At 37.1% G+C, this 16,376-nt stretch overlaps 2 protein-coding genes across 3 annotated transcripts; one reads left to right on the top strand and one right to left on the bottom strand.

Moving 5' to 3' along the window:
• The first annotated feature begins 264 nt into the window (after positions 1-264).
• On the top strand, positions 265-3,593 carry LOC142524422 (uncharacterized). Of its 2 annotated transcripts, none has more exons than XM_075628406.1 (7): positions 265-408; positions 925-995; positions 1,094-1,152; positions 1,253-1,342; positions 1,445-1,584; positions 2,938-2,992; positions 3,157-3,593. In XM_075628406.1, exons 2-7 carry the CDS (start codon positions 929-931, stop codon positions 3,331-3,333), a joined length of 588 nt encoding a protein of 195 aa, XP_075484521.1. In that variant the 5' UTR covers positions 265-408; positions 925-928; the 3' UTR covers positions 3,334-3,593. The 2 variants fall into 2 exon arrangements, with proteins under 2 accessions (XP_075484521.1, XP_075484522.1); XM_075628407.1 differs by having other exon boundaries at positions 280-302; positions 929-995.
• A 2,878-nt stretch (positions 3,594-6,471) lies between these two features.
• LOC142524925 (uncharacterized) lies at positions 6,472-7,280 on the bottom strand. The gene has a single exon (XM_075629086.1). It carries the CDS (start codon positions 7,080-7,082, stop codon positions 6,489-6,491), a length of 594 nt encoding a protein of 197 aa, XP_075485201.1. The 5' UTR covers positions 7,083-7,280; the 3' UTR covers positions 6,472-6,488.
• Between the last annotated feature and the right edge of the window lie 9,096 nt (positions 7,281-16,376).

Raw genomic sequence — 16,376 nt, 5'->3', positions numbered from 1 at the left:
GTAAAATAAAAGTAAGATGAATGAGTGGACAACGAGACCCACAAATAATGAGTGTGAATGTTAAAATGAATGTGGGAGAATAGATGTGTTAATGTAATGTGTATGTGGCATGTGGACCCCACGATTTTTGATAAGGTGATGGGTATTATAACATCCACAATGCGGATGCTCTAACACAAGTTTTACTTGTAAAAATACTTTTAAAAATCAACTTAAAAAAACACTTTTTTAATCAAAAAATTTTCGATAACAAACGGGCTCATAGCGTTCGACCGCATCGGTGGTCGGTGGCGTAGCTACAGGTTTTGAACCTTTTAATCTCGACGACATCTTATTCGTATTTGTGTGAAAACCCTTACCCTAATTTCTTTGAACTCTCTTCCCGGAATTCATTCGCTTAGGTGTTTAGGTAATTGTATCTTCGAAGTTTGATTCTTATCTTACGTGCCTATATTCATTTCTTTGTTGTTCGTGTGCTCTCATATTTACGACGTTTTTATGATTGGTGCTTATAGCTACGTAATTGGGTTTTTCCACCCTTTTAGCAATATTTCGAAGTTCCAAATATTTTGTGTTTCGGAATTGTGGTAGTTTTTTTGGAAGGAATCCTGGATTCAACAAATGCGATATTATGTGGTTTCTATTGTATTTTTATTGAAAATTTGTTATGAAGATGAAGTGATGGGAAAATTGGTAATTTTTTTAATGAAAAACTTGTCTTGAGTGGTGGAAAATGTGATGCAAACGATTTTGTTTTAAAAGCCCCTTTTTCTTTCTTTTTTTTTTGGGCGCCCTTCTTATATTTTCCCTCAGTTTCACTTCGCTTGATGCTTATGTAATATGTTTGTGAGCAAAGCGTCTTAGCGAATCTGGTTTGAGCATGTATATGATGATCCTATTTTCCTGACAATTTCTGTTTCCCTTTCAGATGGCAGCTAAGCCCATCAGTAGTGAAACTATTGCACTCGCAGAGAAGAAAATGGATATGACGTTGGGTATGCTTTTATTTTAGCTTTTTAGTTACAGTTATTTGTGTAAAACTATTAATCTATTATTATGTTGCTCATGTCCTGTGCTATTACTTTTGATACAGATGATATTATTAAAATGTCAAAGACTAATGATGCTAAGCCTAAGAAGCAAAGAGTTTCGGTGAGATTCCATCTTTGTTTTGTCTTGATTCTTTTTGTTTTTCTGCTGACAATATAAATTTAACATCTGGATTGAATAATATCTAATTCGATTATGACAGAATCGGAATCAAAAGTTTGCTAACAATGCTACCCAAGATAAATCAGCAAGACTAAGAAAATTTATGGATACCAGATCCTCCCTTAGACAGGTAAACATGGCCGAAGAAATCTATCCCATCAGTTAGAGGCATTAGGAGTTATTTATTCTATGATACAAATGGTTCATCTAATTTCTTATTCTCCTTCGATAGGGAGCTCTTGCTCGGAGGAGGTCAAACTTTCAGGGAAACCAGTTTCCTTTGGCAACTGAGGCTGCTAGAAAGGCTGCTGCTGTGCCTCTTCGCAATAGAGGTTTTAACAGAAATAGGACTTTCAATGTTAATAAACCAAGGTAATTTATGTTCCCTATTTTACAGAGGCTGTTACTGAAAATAAACTATTATAATTCTTTTGAATGCATGGTTATCGCATCTGAATTTTTTTTTATTTGGTGCAGGTAATTGTTGGTTAGTTGTTCATTTTGTGGTGTGCCACTCTGCTTGTCTATTTTCAAAAGCATGCTGTTGGGTGTAAGGTCATCGTCTGGTGCTTTTGAATGTTCATTGTCAACATGTGAAGCATGCTCATTCTGGCAAGCTTATCTTTTGGAAGTGGTATTCATCTAATTCATGTGTTTAGGAAATGTTGAGTTGGCTTTTGATGGAGGGGGGGAGTTGATTTCCATTGACTAAGAGGAAGATAAATTACATGTATGGAAGTTAACTGTTGACTGACAGAGTTGCATACGGTATCGAGTCAATACCATGGTGCAATTATTTGGTTTGTTACTGAATATGAAGTTCACACTTCAGTAATATTAATATTTATTGTTGGAGGTCTACGACAGACACAACATTGTAGAAATGTGACCTTGTTTGCAGTGTAATCTCACGGATGATTCTGTATCATATGCTAACTTCTGATGCTAGAAATAGGTCCTTTTGCTTTGAAACTCGTATGCCAACAAGCTTGTCCCATTGGGGTTGAAAATTAAGTTGATTAATATGGTTCCTACAGGAAGCTGCCCGTGTGTTGCATGTTGGACGATTATCTTGTAGACTCGTTGCTATTTTGTTGTTTGATAGTTTCCGTTCCGTACTGGCATTGCTTGGATGGTTTAGGTTCTGAATCAGTTGTTGCCGTGGTAACTAATGGTTGCGAACATAAGCTGTAGTGGCATTTGAGCTTGGGAATGCATACACAAAATAATGAATTAGATGGTGCATTTTGGAGGTTACATGTTTAGCTTGTGAAGCTATTTTATACGAAGCTTGAGCAGCATGTGTAGTCCAGTTGAATTTTCTCATGTTATTGGTAAACGTTGATACTGAAAAGCTGGTTTAAGCTGTGGTACTTCTCGTGGTGGTTCCGTTCTGCTTGTCAAGTTTCATCTACTGTTCCTACGAGTCATTTGCATATCAGACCGTTTAGGGAGGGATTATTTCCTGCTTCCTGAAGAGTGTTTCTTTATATGCTGGTCAGAATACAAGTTTTTTAATGAATAAAAAGTTACCAGATCCACCTTTGATTCTGGTATGGTTTATCTTGCTCTTGTTGGTTTAAGCTGCAAGGTTGCATCTATCATGATATCTGACTGCCATACCAATTTTGTCTCATGATATTGGATGTCTTGGATACCCTGGTTAGTGTTGTACTATTACTTTCATTTTTTATTTCCAATTATACTTTGTTCCATGTATTGCAGGGTTGGTGCCCCACCAGTTAAGAATGCTTCTAATGGAGGTGGCTTCACTGTGAATGTATAATTCTGCATATCCATAAATATTCACATTGTTGCATATTTTCAAGTCTTGTCTTTCATCATTAATCTTTTCATTTGGGCTTTGCTGCAATACAATTTGAATTTGGGATCCTGAATTTTCAATTCTGTGATTAGTCGACTCTATTGTGTAACTGCTTGCAGAAACCGGCGCATCAAGCAAATGTTGTGGCCAAACAGAGGACTCAAACATTAGACTCATTATTTGCTAACATGAAGGAGCAGAGGATGAAGGTGTTATCCAAACAGAACAATGGACGAAGGAGAAATGGAAGTGGTCAACATGCTGTGCCATGGGTGAGGGGTCGTCTTCACTATTAACTATCGTGTGTGCGAACCTCTGTGGTCGTGGAGATACGTTCCTAGTAAAGATGACTACACTTTGGTTTAAAATTCGTCTTTCTTTGCTTCTTGCTTGCAGTATTGGCGACCAAGATATTATCTTCTATTGAAATTGGAAAAGTTTTCTGTATATGGTTGGCTTATCTGTTGGGTAATCGTATCTGTTAAACTTCCTGACATTCACGCATTGGTCATATGCTTAGTTATAAACTTCAAGAGGCTCTTGGTGACACACAGAATGGACACAAAATTAAGATATTCTAGTAGATTATATTAATTAAATATAAAAGGAATATAAAAAAGATAATATGTTAAAAATATTTATACCAAATTATTGGATTGGGTCCATCACTTTTGTCTTAAGCAAAAACTTGTGTGAGACGGTCTCACGGGTCGTATTTCTAAGATGAATTTCTTATTTGGGTCATCCATGAAAAAGTATTACTTTTTATGCTAATAGTATTATTTTTTATGCTAATAGTATTTCTTTTTATTATGAATATCGATAGGATTAACCCGTGTCACAGATTAAGATCCGTGAGACACTCACTTATGTCTTTTTTTTAGAGAATAATGATTCTTGGTTACCAATTGGGTAAAGCCCAATTGACTGACCTCTGGAGTACGTTGGGCTGAACTAAATTTATAGTTTAGCGTTTATGGTTTTGTTATTTTGAAACTGTGTTTCGTATTTTATCATTTAAAATTAAAATTTGCCTTGTGGCTGCTATTATGAATTTTGGGAAAGCTTAATTAGTATTTTTTTTTAAATTTTTTTTAATAAATGTATTCTTTTTATTGTTGGTATAATGGCTACGAAGCCTGTGTTAGATAGTAATGATAAAATGAAATAAAATAATAATAATTTTTGTAAATGGCATACGAATTGCGATTGGAGTCTACAAAATTTACTCAAAGCATACATCCATATCAAATGAGCAAGTTCGATTAAAATGTCTAGTGCACTTGTAAATATTTTTCGATTAGTGAATTCAACAGGTATAAAAACAAGTAGATGGAGTTGTCAAAATCGGGTCAATGGGGTGGGTCGGTTTGCAGACCGTCATGGCGGGACAAGACCGTCTTTCATTTGGACGGGTTGGGATATTGCAAATCCAATATGCTTATTTGACTGGACAAGACAATCAACTCGTCAATTTTTAGTTATATTTGTACAGATCACGAAATTCTCAATACAATTCACTTTTTTTGACGTGGTGTGACTGGTTAAATCGATAGACCTAACTCATTTTAACAACTCTACTAGTAAATTACATTTCTCACTTTCCACATCAGCATATCATGTGGCACATGTGTTAGCCCAAAAATGATTTATCAATATAGAAATAGAATTATCGATATCTTGTAGCTTATCTTACATCAAAATCTCAGATCAAGAGACTCCAACTGAAAAAATGGAATTTAGCATTAAATATTATTATTTCTGAAAAATATTATAAATATGGATTTAGTTATATATCAGTGGAATAAAAAGCAAAAGTAAAATCTTTTGACTCCAATCCCGAGGGAGTGGGGGCAAATTTCTGTGAATTTCAACCGTGCAAATAACACCACTACCACAAAATACGGGTTCAATTGCCCTAATTTATGGCCATTTTTCATCAAAGATCAAACTACAACACTTTATTCGAGAAGGATCCGATCATAGTTTAGGAATAGTTAATTGAAAATCATTATATTTGAATTACCACTTCTTTTATATTAAAAAATGATTTATCCTATTTTCAATGTTGAAAAAATCATTATTGTTATAAATATAATTTAACATTGAATAAAAGCTAAAATAGAAAATCAAGATAACGAAAGACGAACTTATCATGAAAGGATTTTTTCCCGGGAATTTATATCTCAATTCATGAGACTAATGTTGCATGAGTAGGTCTCTTGTGAGACGGTCTCATGAATCTTTATCTTTGAGACAGTTCAACTCTACAGATATTACAATAAAAAATAATACTCTTAGCATAAAATAGAAAATCAAGATAACGAAAGACGAACTTATCATGAAAAGATTTTTTCCCGGGAATTTATATCTCAATTCATGAGACTAATGTTGCATGAGTAGGTCTCTTGTGAGACGGTCTCATGAATCTTTATCTTTGAGACGGTTCAACTCTACAGATATTACAATAAAAAGTAATACTCTTAGCATAAAAAATAATATTTTTTAATTGATACCCAAATAAAAGATCTGTCTCATAAAATACGACCCGTGAGACCGTCTCACACAAGTTTTTGCCATGTTGCATGAGGTGAACCCAGTCAGATGTTGATTAAATATGATATTTTAAAGCAATTTTCCAAATATATTTTCAAAAATTAATAAATAATATTTGACTTATAACATGGAATAAGATTAGGTATTGTAACGTCCCAGATTCGACGACTGTCCTCACTGTATCAAGACGTGTCTTTCCAGCGTGCTTATGTCCTCACTCACACGCACCATGGGAAACTTCCCAGGAGGTCATCCATCCCAAAATTGCCCCAAGTCAAGCACGCTTAACTTTGAAGTTCTTATGTGATGAGCTACCGAAAAGAAGATGCACATTCGTGATATGACTAGTACAAATCAAATCTTTTAAGCCCTCTTCAACTGTACAGTCCATTACATTGAACAGTCTCGGAATCTCTCTCATTCCGGTGTGGATCGGTTCATTCATGTTCCCTCCACCTAGAAGCCTGCCAGGAACCGCTCATTATCCGTGCAACCTCACGGCACCGGCGATCACCCCCCGCCCTCTTCGACCCCGGGCCTCACAGGTATCAATAAAGTTCATTCGGGTTTGGTAATAGGGAGCAAGTATATGGTCATATTTCTTGCTTCATTCTTTGATTTTATGCTCATAATTGAATTATCATCGTTAGCTATTATTTTTGGTAAAATAGTAAAATTATGAGTTATTTTTTTTATGATCTCCACATAATGCTACAATAATTTTCATCACCTTGAAAAATGTGAATCAGAAAATTAAAATTTGCAATTTAAATAAAGAAAAATATCAATATTTCCGATTTCCATCGATTTTTTTTAGGAAAAAACTTTTTCCTTTTGGTTAAATTAAAAAAGGGGTGACAATTCTGAAAAAGGAAAAATAAATGAAAGAAAATGACTAACAATGGAATGCCAAAACAGATCCATCACTAACACCAATGGCAACCCTACAATCCACCCTCGTCACCACGTGGTGATTGAAGAAATGCAGGATCCGTACCCGACCCGCCATCTCAATCCTCGACTCCACCTCCATGCTCGGCTCGAACCGTGGTCCGTTCGTCGCGGTGGGACCCACCTCCCCTCTCGTCCCAGCTGACGCAGGCATTAACGGGATCGGCTGAACCGAGAACGTGGCGGCCATGTACTGAGTTTTGCCAGCGGAGATCTTCCCGGCGGGGATGAACATGAAACCTACCTGGCTTCCTCCGTAGAGCAGCTGCACGGAGCTGTCGTAGTGGGTGAAAACGGCGCGGTTGGGGTTGCTGACGGTGACGTACTGGGAGAAGGTGAACCTGACGGTAGCGTTCGCGGCGGAGAAGGAGGGGACCTGAACGGAGTTAACGGTGAGATTTGGTTCTTTGGGTCTGATGACTGTGAAGTAGATAATGAAGATTATAATGATGAGGAAAATCAAGAAGATGGCGGCGAGAGTGCATGAGGCTAAGTTTGTGCTGCCGGTGGAGGTTCTGCGGGGGTTAGGTTTCCCCATTTCTTGAATATTTGTATTCAAATATAGAATTAAGTTGATTCTCTAGGCTTATGTTCTTACAACATGGGAAGGTGGAGAAGAATAAACGAGGCAAAAGTGCGTGTGAAAACAAAGACTTTTTCTTGCATGTTTGATTGTTGGTATTATTTGTCCTTTGACGGGGTTTTTTTTAAAAAATAATTTCAATAATAATATGGTTGCTGGCATTTTGAAGGGTACTGCAATAATTACAGGGTTCTACTATAGCTTTTCCGGCAGCACATCATATGCAACAACAGCATCCGTTGTAAATGTAAATGGACGCTGCAACTTTTAAACGTGTGACTTTCAATAGCCAAACATTCGAGCATACTTTACTATAAATAAATCTTCAATATTTGCATATGAAGAACGATATAATAGAACGAAAAACCAAATATTCGTCCATTTAAAAAAATGTAGATCGAATTTTTCATTGTGTACCAGAAGATCTCGGTATTTTCTACTTACAGCGACGTATATGTCATCAACGATTTCATGTTGATGATATTGTAAGAGTTAAGTGGTCCGACAATCTGGTTTGGATGTTAGATGTTGGAAATTATTTACACAATCGTGTCCTTGCATACTTAAATCATATGAGATTTTATGGGTTTTACAATTTAGATTTCTGAGTGTGTGAAAATAATTTAATTACTGCTCTTATTGAACGATAGCGACGTGAGACACACACATTTCATTTTAGATGTGGTGAATAAATTGTCATAATTACAATATATTTCGATAATTTGAGGTCTAAAAATTAACGATGGCCTAGTGACTGGAATAGATGTTTCACATACAGCTGGTTAATGAAAACATATATGTCTTGGTTTACCACTATTGGTCCATCAGCTAAGTTTAATACTATACGATCTTTTGTTGGATATGAGATTACAACATCTGGACCATCATCTTTTTTCGGTAATACAAAGACATCTGATACATCATGTGTTTTTGGTAATTCAGGGTCATCTGCTTCATCATGTTTTTTTTTGGTAACACAGGCCCATATGATCCATCAGTTTTTTTGGGATAATACATGGCCAGCTTGACCATCAGATTTTTTCGGTAATACATAATCATCAGATCCATTAGGTACTGACCAACATTCGTTTGCCGACCAGGATTATCAAACTTCAATGTGGTTAAATATCCAAAGTTTTACAGATCTTAGTAATGTTGGTCTGCAAAAATTTGTTCATGATATGCGAGAGAGAAATATTTATTATTAATCAAGATATTAGACTACGTAGAGGGACGAGAAAACGTAATCCCCCTCAATGTGGAACTGAAAGCCATCTGTATTATTGTAATTCCGATGATGATTCTTTCGATTGAAATTTTATAATTTAGACTTTTCTGATTGGAACCGAAAGTTATTTGTATCATTGTATCAATTAAATTACATATTGCACTAGAATTTCATAATTAAGATTATGATATTTTCGAATTATATAAAATATTGATTTTATTTTTAAAAATTCAAATACAATACTTTTGTATAGTAACAACTAAAATTGAATAGATGATTGATATTATCTTGAAGAAGTTAAAAAACGAAATATATCATACTAAAAAATATTATTGTACAAATTAAATTATATATTGCACTAAAATTTCGTAATCAAGATTTATATATTTTTGAATTATTTAAAATATTGATTTTATTTTAAAAGGTCAAATACAATACTTTTGTCTATCAACAACTAAAATTTAATATTTAACATGAATATTCATTATACATAATTTTTATTGATCAGGAGATATCTTTGCAGTCGGTTCTATATTTTTCAATTATCGATATTATTTTGGTATCACATTTATTTGATTGATGAAATAAAAAATTGAATAAAACAATTATTTCATAATAAAAAAATGGAATAAGCAAAAATATATTTGACAAATTAAAATTAAAAACATTTTACGTATTCATAGTTTGATGTTGTCGATCTCTAACTACTGACCAATCTATCTAATTTCTCAATCTAGTTGTTATGCCACTATCAACTCTTCTTCTTTCATGTCTAACCGGGTTGTGCTGCAACTCAAACGTGGTTAGATCCCAGTATCGTTCATATGTAAGATGTTGAAATCTTCCCTCATACGTTGCTAGGTACTCAGACATGTTGTACTACGACTGCACAAGTGTTGTTGGATCTAGCTAGTATCATTTAGAGGTGCAAATAACATGAGATGCCAAAAATCGTCCCCATTTACCACATGAACAATCATTTGTTGATAATTTCACCACCTGCATATGTTGGCACGACTTGCTCTTCCTCCGGTCCCAACCAAATCTGTTTGCTCTCGTATATCATATTTGGTAACATGATGTTCACTAAATTTTCTTGCCCATTTCTCATACTTCCGACATACATAATCTGACCATATCTGATTTTCCTGAATCATATGACTACCTCTTGTCACACATTCAATGAAGTACTGTACATACCTTAGAAGGGTCAAGTGTATTATCGCAGATATAGGAAGTATAGCGAGCTCCTATTAATACACTGTTTAAACACTCCGACATTTTGGTTGTCAACTTGTCATCACCCAGCGACGCCAACCACCGTCATGGGCCATACTCTATTTCTCTTTCGCAATTCCAACCAAACATCTATGTGCCAAAATTTTTTTGTTCTTGATTGCTTCCATTTTTGTTTCAAACTTATAAATTTGATATCGTGTGCCTGCTTCTTAGCATAAATATTTCAAATTAACATCTTTGAATCTAGAAATAAAATTTGAGCAGACGTGTCTAAAAAAAATGATGCACACGATGAGGAGATTGAAAACATGGTAGGTCCTTAGCTACTCACACAATTCCTTTATATATATAAGAAATTAGGCACATACCATTTGCATCACAAACAACAAGTCGACCTAGATTCTCCAAGAACCATTTCCAGAAATAAGATATTTCTTCATCTACAATGGCGAATGATAGCGGTAGAATATGCTTTTTCGTATCCAAAGTTTCAACGACCAACATTTTATGCATGTATTTTGTGTATAAATGTGTACATCGACAATAATAACTTTTCAACAGTGCCAAAATCCATCCATACACTGCTTGAATGCCCATAAAACAAAGTTCAACGTCTTTATCGCTTCAGTGTTTGATATGAGATGCTTCTACTCCACAATTGTTCCCTTTTATTATATTTGGACATGACACATATATTTTGGACGTAGTTTCACGAAACTCTCCCATATACCGTATGCAATTTCCACCTTGTGTTTCAAACTTCGCCATGCTTTCATATACGAGATTTGATATCCATATTTATCTTTCACATTTTCATGACATACTTAATCTCGTATGAAGGATCACATCGTTCAACTCCCAATAGAGTGTGCCACCATATCACTGTTTAAGTTGTGATAGTCTATACCAACTGTAACGTCCCAGATTCGACGGCTGTCCTCACTGTACCAAGACGAGTCTTTCCAGCGTGCTTATGTCCTCACTCACACGCACCCTGGGAAACTTTCCAGGAGGTCACCCATCCCAAAATTGCCCCAAGTCAAGCACGCTTAACTTTGGAGTTCTTATGTGATGAGCGACTGAAAAGAAGATGCACCTTCGTGATATGAGTAGTACCAATCAAATCTTTTAAGCCCTCTTCAACTGTACAGTCCATTACATTGAACAGTCTCGGAATCCCTCTCATTCCGGTGTGGGATCGGTTCATTCATGTTCCCTCCACTTAGAAGCCTGCCAGGAGCCGCTCATTGTCCGTGCAACCTCATGGCACCGGCGATCACCCCCCGCCCTCTTCGGCCCCGGGCCTCACATGCCCACCAGCTTCCGCTTGGTTCATCCCCGAACCACACCGTACTAAGAGAGGTCGGCTCTGATACCAACTGTAACGTCCCAGATTCGACGACTGTCCTCACTGTACCAAGACGAGTCTTTCCAGCGTGCTTATGTCCTCACTCACACGCACCCTGGGAAATTTCCCATGAGGTCACCCATCCCAAAATTGCCCTAAGTCAAGCACACTTAACTTTGGAGTTCTTATGTGATGAGCTACCGAAAAGAAGATAAACCTTCGTGATATGAGTAGTACCAATCAAATCTTTTAAGCCCTCTTCAACTATACAGTCCATTACATTGAACAGTCTCGGAATCCCTCTCATTTCGGTGTAGGATCGGTTCATTCATGTTCCCTCCACCTAGAAGCCTGCCAGGAGCCGCTCATTGTCCGTGCAACCTCATGGCACCGGCGATCACCCCCCGCCCTCTTCGGCCCCGGGCCTCACATGCCCACCAGCTTCCGCTTGGTTCGTCCCCGAACCACACCGTATTAAGAGAGGTCGGCTCTGATACCAACTGTAACGTCCCAGATTCGACGACTGTCCTCACGATACCAAGACGAGTCTTTCCAGCGTGCTTATGTCATCACTCACACGCACCCTGGGAAACTTCCCAGGAGGTCACCCATCCCAAAATTGCCCCAAGTCAAGCACGCTTAACTTTGGAGTTCTTATGTGATGAGCTACCGAAAAGAAGATGCACCTTCGTGATATGAGTAGTACATATCAAATCTTTTAAGCCCTCTTCAACTGTACAGTCCATTACATTGAACAGTCTCGGAATCCCTCTCATTCCGGTGTGGGATCGGTTTATTCATGTTCCCTCCACTTAGAAGCCTGTCAGGAGCCGCTCATTGTCCGTGCAACCTCATGGCACCGGCGATCACCTCCCGCCCTCTTCGGCCCCGGGCCTCACATGCCCACCAGCTTCCGCTTGGTTCGTCCCCGAACCACACCGTATTAAGAGAGGTCGGCTCTGATACCAACTGTAACGTCCCAGATTCGACGACTGTCCTCACGGTACCAAGACGAGTCTTTCCAGCGTGCTTATGTCCTCACTCACACGCACCCTGGGAAACTTCCCAGGAGGTCACTCATCCCAAAATTGCCCCAAGTCAAGCACGCTTAACTTTGGAGTTCTTATGTGATGAGCTACCGAAAAGAAGATAAACCTTCGTGATATGAGTAGTACCAATCAAATCTTTTAAGCCCTCTTCAACTTTACAGTCCATTACATTGAACAGTCTCGGAATCCCTCTCATTCCGGTGTAGGATCGGTTCATTCATGTTCCCTCCACCTAGAAGCCTTGCCAGGAGCCGCTCATTGTCCGTGCAACCTCATGGCACCGGCGATCACCCCCCGCCCTCTTCGGCCCCGGGCCTCACATGCCCACCAGCTTCCGCTTGGTTCGTCCCCGAACCACACCGTATTAAGAGAGGTCGGCTCTGATACCAACTGTAACGTCCCAGATTCGACGACTGTCCTCACGGTACCAAGACGAGTCTTTCCAGCGTGCTTATGTCCTCACTCACACGCACCCTGGGAAACTTCCCAGGAGGTCACCCATCCCAAAATTGCCCCAAGTCAAGCACGCTTAACTTTGAAGTTCTTATGTGATGAGCTACCGAAAAGAAGATGCACCTTCGTGATATGAGTAGTACCAATCAAATCTTTTAAGCCCTCTTCAACTGTACAGTCCATTACATTGAACAGTCTCGGAATCCCTCTCATTCCGGTGTGGGATCGGTTCATTCATGTTCCCTCCACCTAGAAGCCTGCCAGGAGCCGCTCATTGTCCGTGCAACCTCATGGCACCGGCGATCACCCCCCGCCCTCTTCGGCCCCGGGCCTCACACCAACATTGGTAAATATATGTGTGTGAGGTCTGACATATTTTATTGCTTTCCATTAACTCGTTTTCGACTTGAAAGAAGCTCGAAGACCCCATCGACATAGGACCATAGAAGAATAATTTTTGCACCTTCATTTCCAGAACATGCATATGCTATCCACGACACGATACTCACGTCTAACAACTATAATAGAATAATCCTTCACATATGCAGCCAGATCGTTCTTATCCTTAAAAATCATATTTACGCATAATTATCCTATCTCCATATTATAGTAGCTTGTTCGCATTCCAAAAAGTACACCGACAAAATCAAGAGGCTCTTCCCCTAAAAATTTATTGAAAAATGATGGCATTTCAGAAGTGCTAAAAATAAATGGTATGACTTTTCTCTGAAACGTTTCACAGAGTGGTTGACGAGATGATGTCCCCTTATCAGGATTAGCATGTGTATTCACATTTTCGTCATCATTCACTTATTATTATTATTATTATTTTTTCTTCTTCTTCTTCTTTAGAATTGCTATGTGACATCTCTGATTTATTATCACTCCTAGAAAAATCATCACTAGTGATCATATCTGGACTACGAGCCTGGTATCTAAGCCATCATTGTTTGCTGCACAATTATGTATTTCTGGATTCCAACTTGCTCTGTCAACATTTAGGTCCCAACCTAGTGTCGTATTCGGCCAACATATATGCAGCAGAATTTGGTTCAGATGAGCCACTGATATATTGATCCCACGATCCACTTCCATGCTTCAAATATATATTGCTTAGTCCTTCAGTTACCCGTGCAACATATGAATATGACTAATGAAAACCCCCATATGAAGAAGTATTGAGTTGGTTATTTGAACCCTGAATCTGTCATGCCCCGAAACTCAAGGTTGACAACGGCGTTGTTTAACAATCACACAATCGAAAAACAACCAGCCTCGTAGCACAATATAAACAAAAACCAATTTATATATCATAATTCAAACGAAATAACAATTGTCTTTACAACCCCAAATGAAATAGTAGTGCGGAAGCGTTAAAAACTGAATAATAATAATAATAATATTAACTTAAACTAAATCTTGAAAGTTCACCAGCCCCAAAACTGGTCCGACTCATCTTTCTCGGGTTCTTCCTCGGGTATCTCTGGGAAAGAGTTGTAAGGAGGTGAGTATTTTGGGAAATACTCAGCAAGTGTGGGCCGTATCGAGCACAATATAACAACATGCATAATTTCGAAAATCACATGACTTGCATAACATCATTCATATCACGTGCATAACATTTACCAGGTACTGAGATTCATCTACCTTCTATGGTTTACTGATATCAGTCCCTAATTTTTACTCCTCTAAGGAGGCGAGGCCATATAGCGGTTACATCTCCACCGCATAAGGGTCATGTCATGGTTGGGATTCTCACCCATATACAGTCGACTCCTCACAGTGCCCAAAACCGTATTACAACCAAGACAAGAAAAGTAGTAGGAGAAGAAGGTGTACTCAACCGTATTTTCAAAAAACGAACATGCATAACAAAATTTAATCTTTAAAACAAGCCCACTTACAGTATATTTGAGTGCTAAAAACGTGGAGCGCACGACTTTGGATTGGATTGCTTCTGGCTTCTTGCTCGGGCAGCGCTTCAGTTCATTTTTCCAGCCTAATTCTTGGACGAACACAAGCAGAATTTCGCCTCAACTATGCTGCTTAAATTTTCGAATTATTGCAACTAGGAAATCTCGAAACTTGGGTGTGAGAATGACTAGGTTTGATGGAGTATTTATAAGTGAGAGGATGAGAGCTTAAGGTGGCAGCCAAATCTTGCTCGTTTGGTATCAAAATCACACAATTCCCTTTTATTTCGTCACCAAATCTTACCATTATTTGATCCCAATCATTTCTTGATTCATCACCCTTTTGATTGGTTTGAAATTTAGGTGGCTAGGTCAAAGATTTTGTGAGAAAGGGTTGATGGTTTCTTTCCAATTAGCCTAATATCTATCCATCACAATAATTAGGCATTTAATCTTGGAGAAAATTTTGAAATTTGCTTGAAATTCTTATGCCTTAATTCCTCTAAACTTGTATGTCATTCCAATCTTGTAAATTCCATTCCCAATTTTCGAAAATATGCATGCCTTGGTGTAAATATTATTGACTTAATACCAAATATTTTCAATATATAAAATTTTCAATACAAGGATGTACAATGTATTTCTCAATTAACTGAAGAATCCAATATCCTAACTTCCTTGAAAATATTAATTAAAGGTTGATTAAAAAAATATTCGGTCCTCACAGAATCGATATGTGTGGAACGTGTGATTCTGGTTCATCAAAACCAACATGATGATCAGCTGAATTTGTTTCCATGTATAATGCAACATATGCATATTGTTACATTGCATTGTAAAGTCTAAGGTGTCAGTCATCAACGAGATTGACTTGAACTTTATGCTAAGATGATCTCCAACAATGAATATTTTTCTAAATCGACTCCTAAAATTTTATGCAAAACTTGAACAAACTCCAACAAAGTGAGAGACCATAATACTCGTATCAATCTAATATAAAGAATACTTTATTTGACCGATCCATTCTCGACAATAACATGACCATAAAAATATAAAAGCACATCAATAATAGCCATTTGGAAAAAGAAATTCCGGATAGAGGTAAATTTAAACAAAGTGACAAAATCATTTTAGACTTAAAAAGTGTAGAAAAGAAAGAAATACAAAGGTAAATAAGTTTAGAAATTGTGAAGATTTTGAATATAATGAAACAAACTAATGAGAGATTGATAGATTTTGAAAGCATGAATCATGCATATTCAACGCACGAATAATGCACATTCAACGCAAGAATTGCGTCGAAAATAAAGATACAATTGAGGAAATCGCGCTGAAGCAACGTCCACTGCTACTGTAAGCAGACACTGCAAAATAATTTTGCTGCGTCCGCTATTTCCCATGTCGTTTTGTAGCAATCTTGCAAAACACCACCATTAAAATTATTTTTTGAATTAATTTTTTAAAAAATTAAAATAAAAAACCCGTTTTTGTCACTTTTATTTTCTAGTTAATTTTTTTTTGGCGTAGTATTCCACTTTTATTTGAAGTCGTTGATTGTAAGTTGTACATAAAATGTGAAATTAGTATAGATAAGAAAGTATAAACACCAAGACAGAAGATTATTGAGCTATATAATTAACTTCTTTTGGCTTTCCATCACCTTTAAGCGCAAAAGATTCAAATCAAATATTTATTTATTTTTCTCTGTTTTTTGGGATAAACCCAAAAGTAGAATAACCAAGAAAATAATAAGATATCGCACTAAAAAAGGAAAATAATAAGACACTGCCCCATATTTCACGGAGCACTAAAAAAGTCTACAAAATTCAAAGTGATCATTAATCCTTCCCCAAAATAGTTCGATAGAAATCATGATGTTTTAATTGTTTACATAAGCCTAACGAGAATCACTAGGATATAAAATATTAGGATAAATAATTAAACATTGTTTATAAAGTGGTCGATCAAAATTTGACGTTTGTGTTGTTGTAATGTTTTTTTGGAAGTTATATCGTTATA

The sequence above is a fragment of the Primulina tabacum genome, chromosome 14, assembly GCF_025594145.1.
Source record: "Primulina tabacum isolate GXHZ01 chromosome 14, ASM2559414v2, whole genome shotgun sequence".
NCBI lineage: Eukaryota > Viridiplantae > Streptophyta > Magnoliopsida > Lamiales > Gesneriaceae > Primulina > Primulina tabacum.
Note: the sequence above shows the minus strand (reverse complement) of the source record. Positions and strands in the feature narration are given on the sequence as shown.

What these genes read in the sequence shown, in the direction of transcription:
- LOC142524925 (XM_075629086.1), bottom strand. Translation starts at nt 7,082, where the DNA reads ATGGGGAAACCTAACCCCCGCAGAACCTCCACCGGCAGCACAAACTTA.
- LOC142524422 (XM_075628406.1), top strand. Translation starts at nt 929, where the DNA reads ATGGCAGCTAAGCCCATCAGTAGTGAAACTATTGCACTCGCAGAGAAG. An exon ending in CTAAGAAGCAAAGAGTTTCG is followed by an intron (nt 1,153 to 1,252) that starts GTGAGATTCCAT and finishes CGATTATGACAG; the next exon opens with AATCGGAATCAAAAGTTTGC. An exon ending in TTCAATGTTAATAAACCAAG is followed by an intron (nt 1,585 to 2,937) that starts GTAATTTATGTT and finishes CATGTATTGCAG; the next exon opens with GGTTGGTGCCCCACCAGTTA.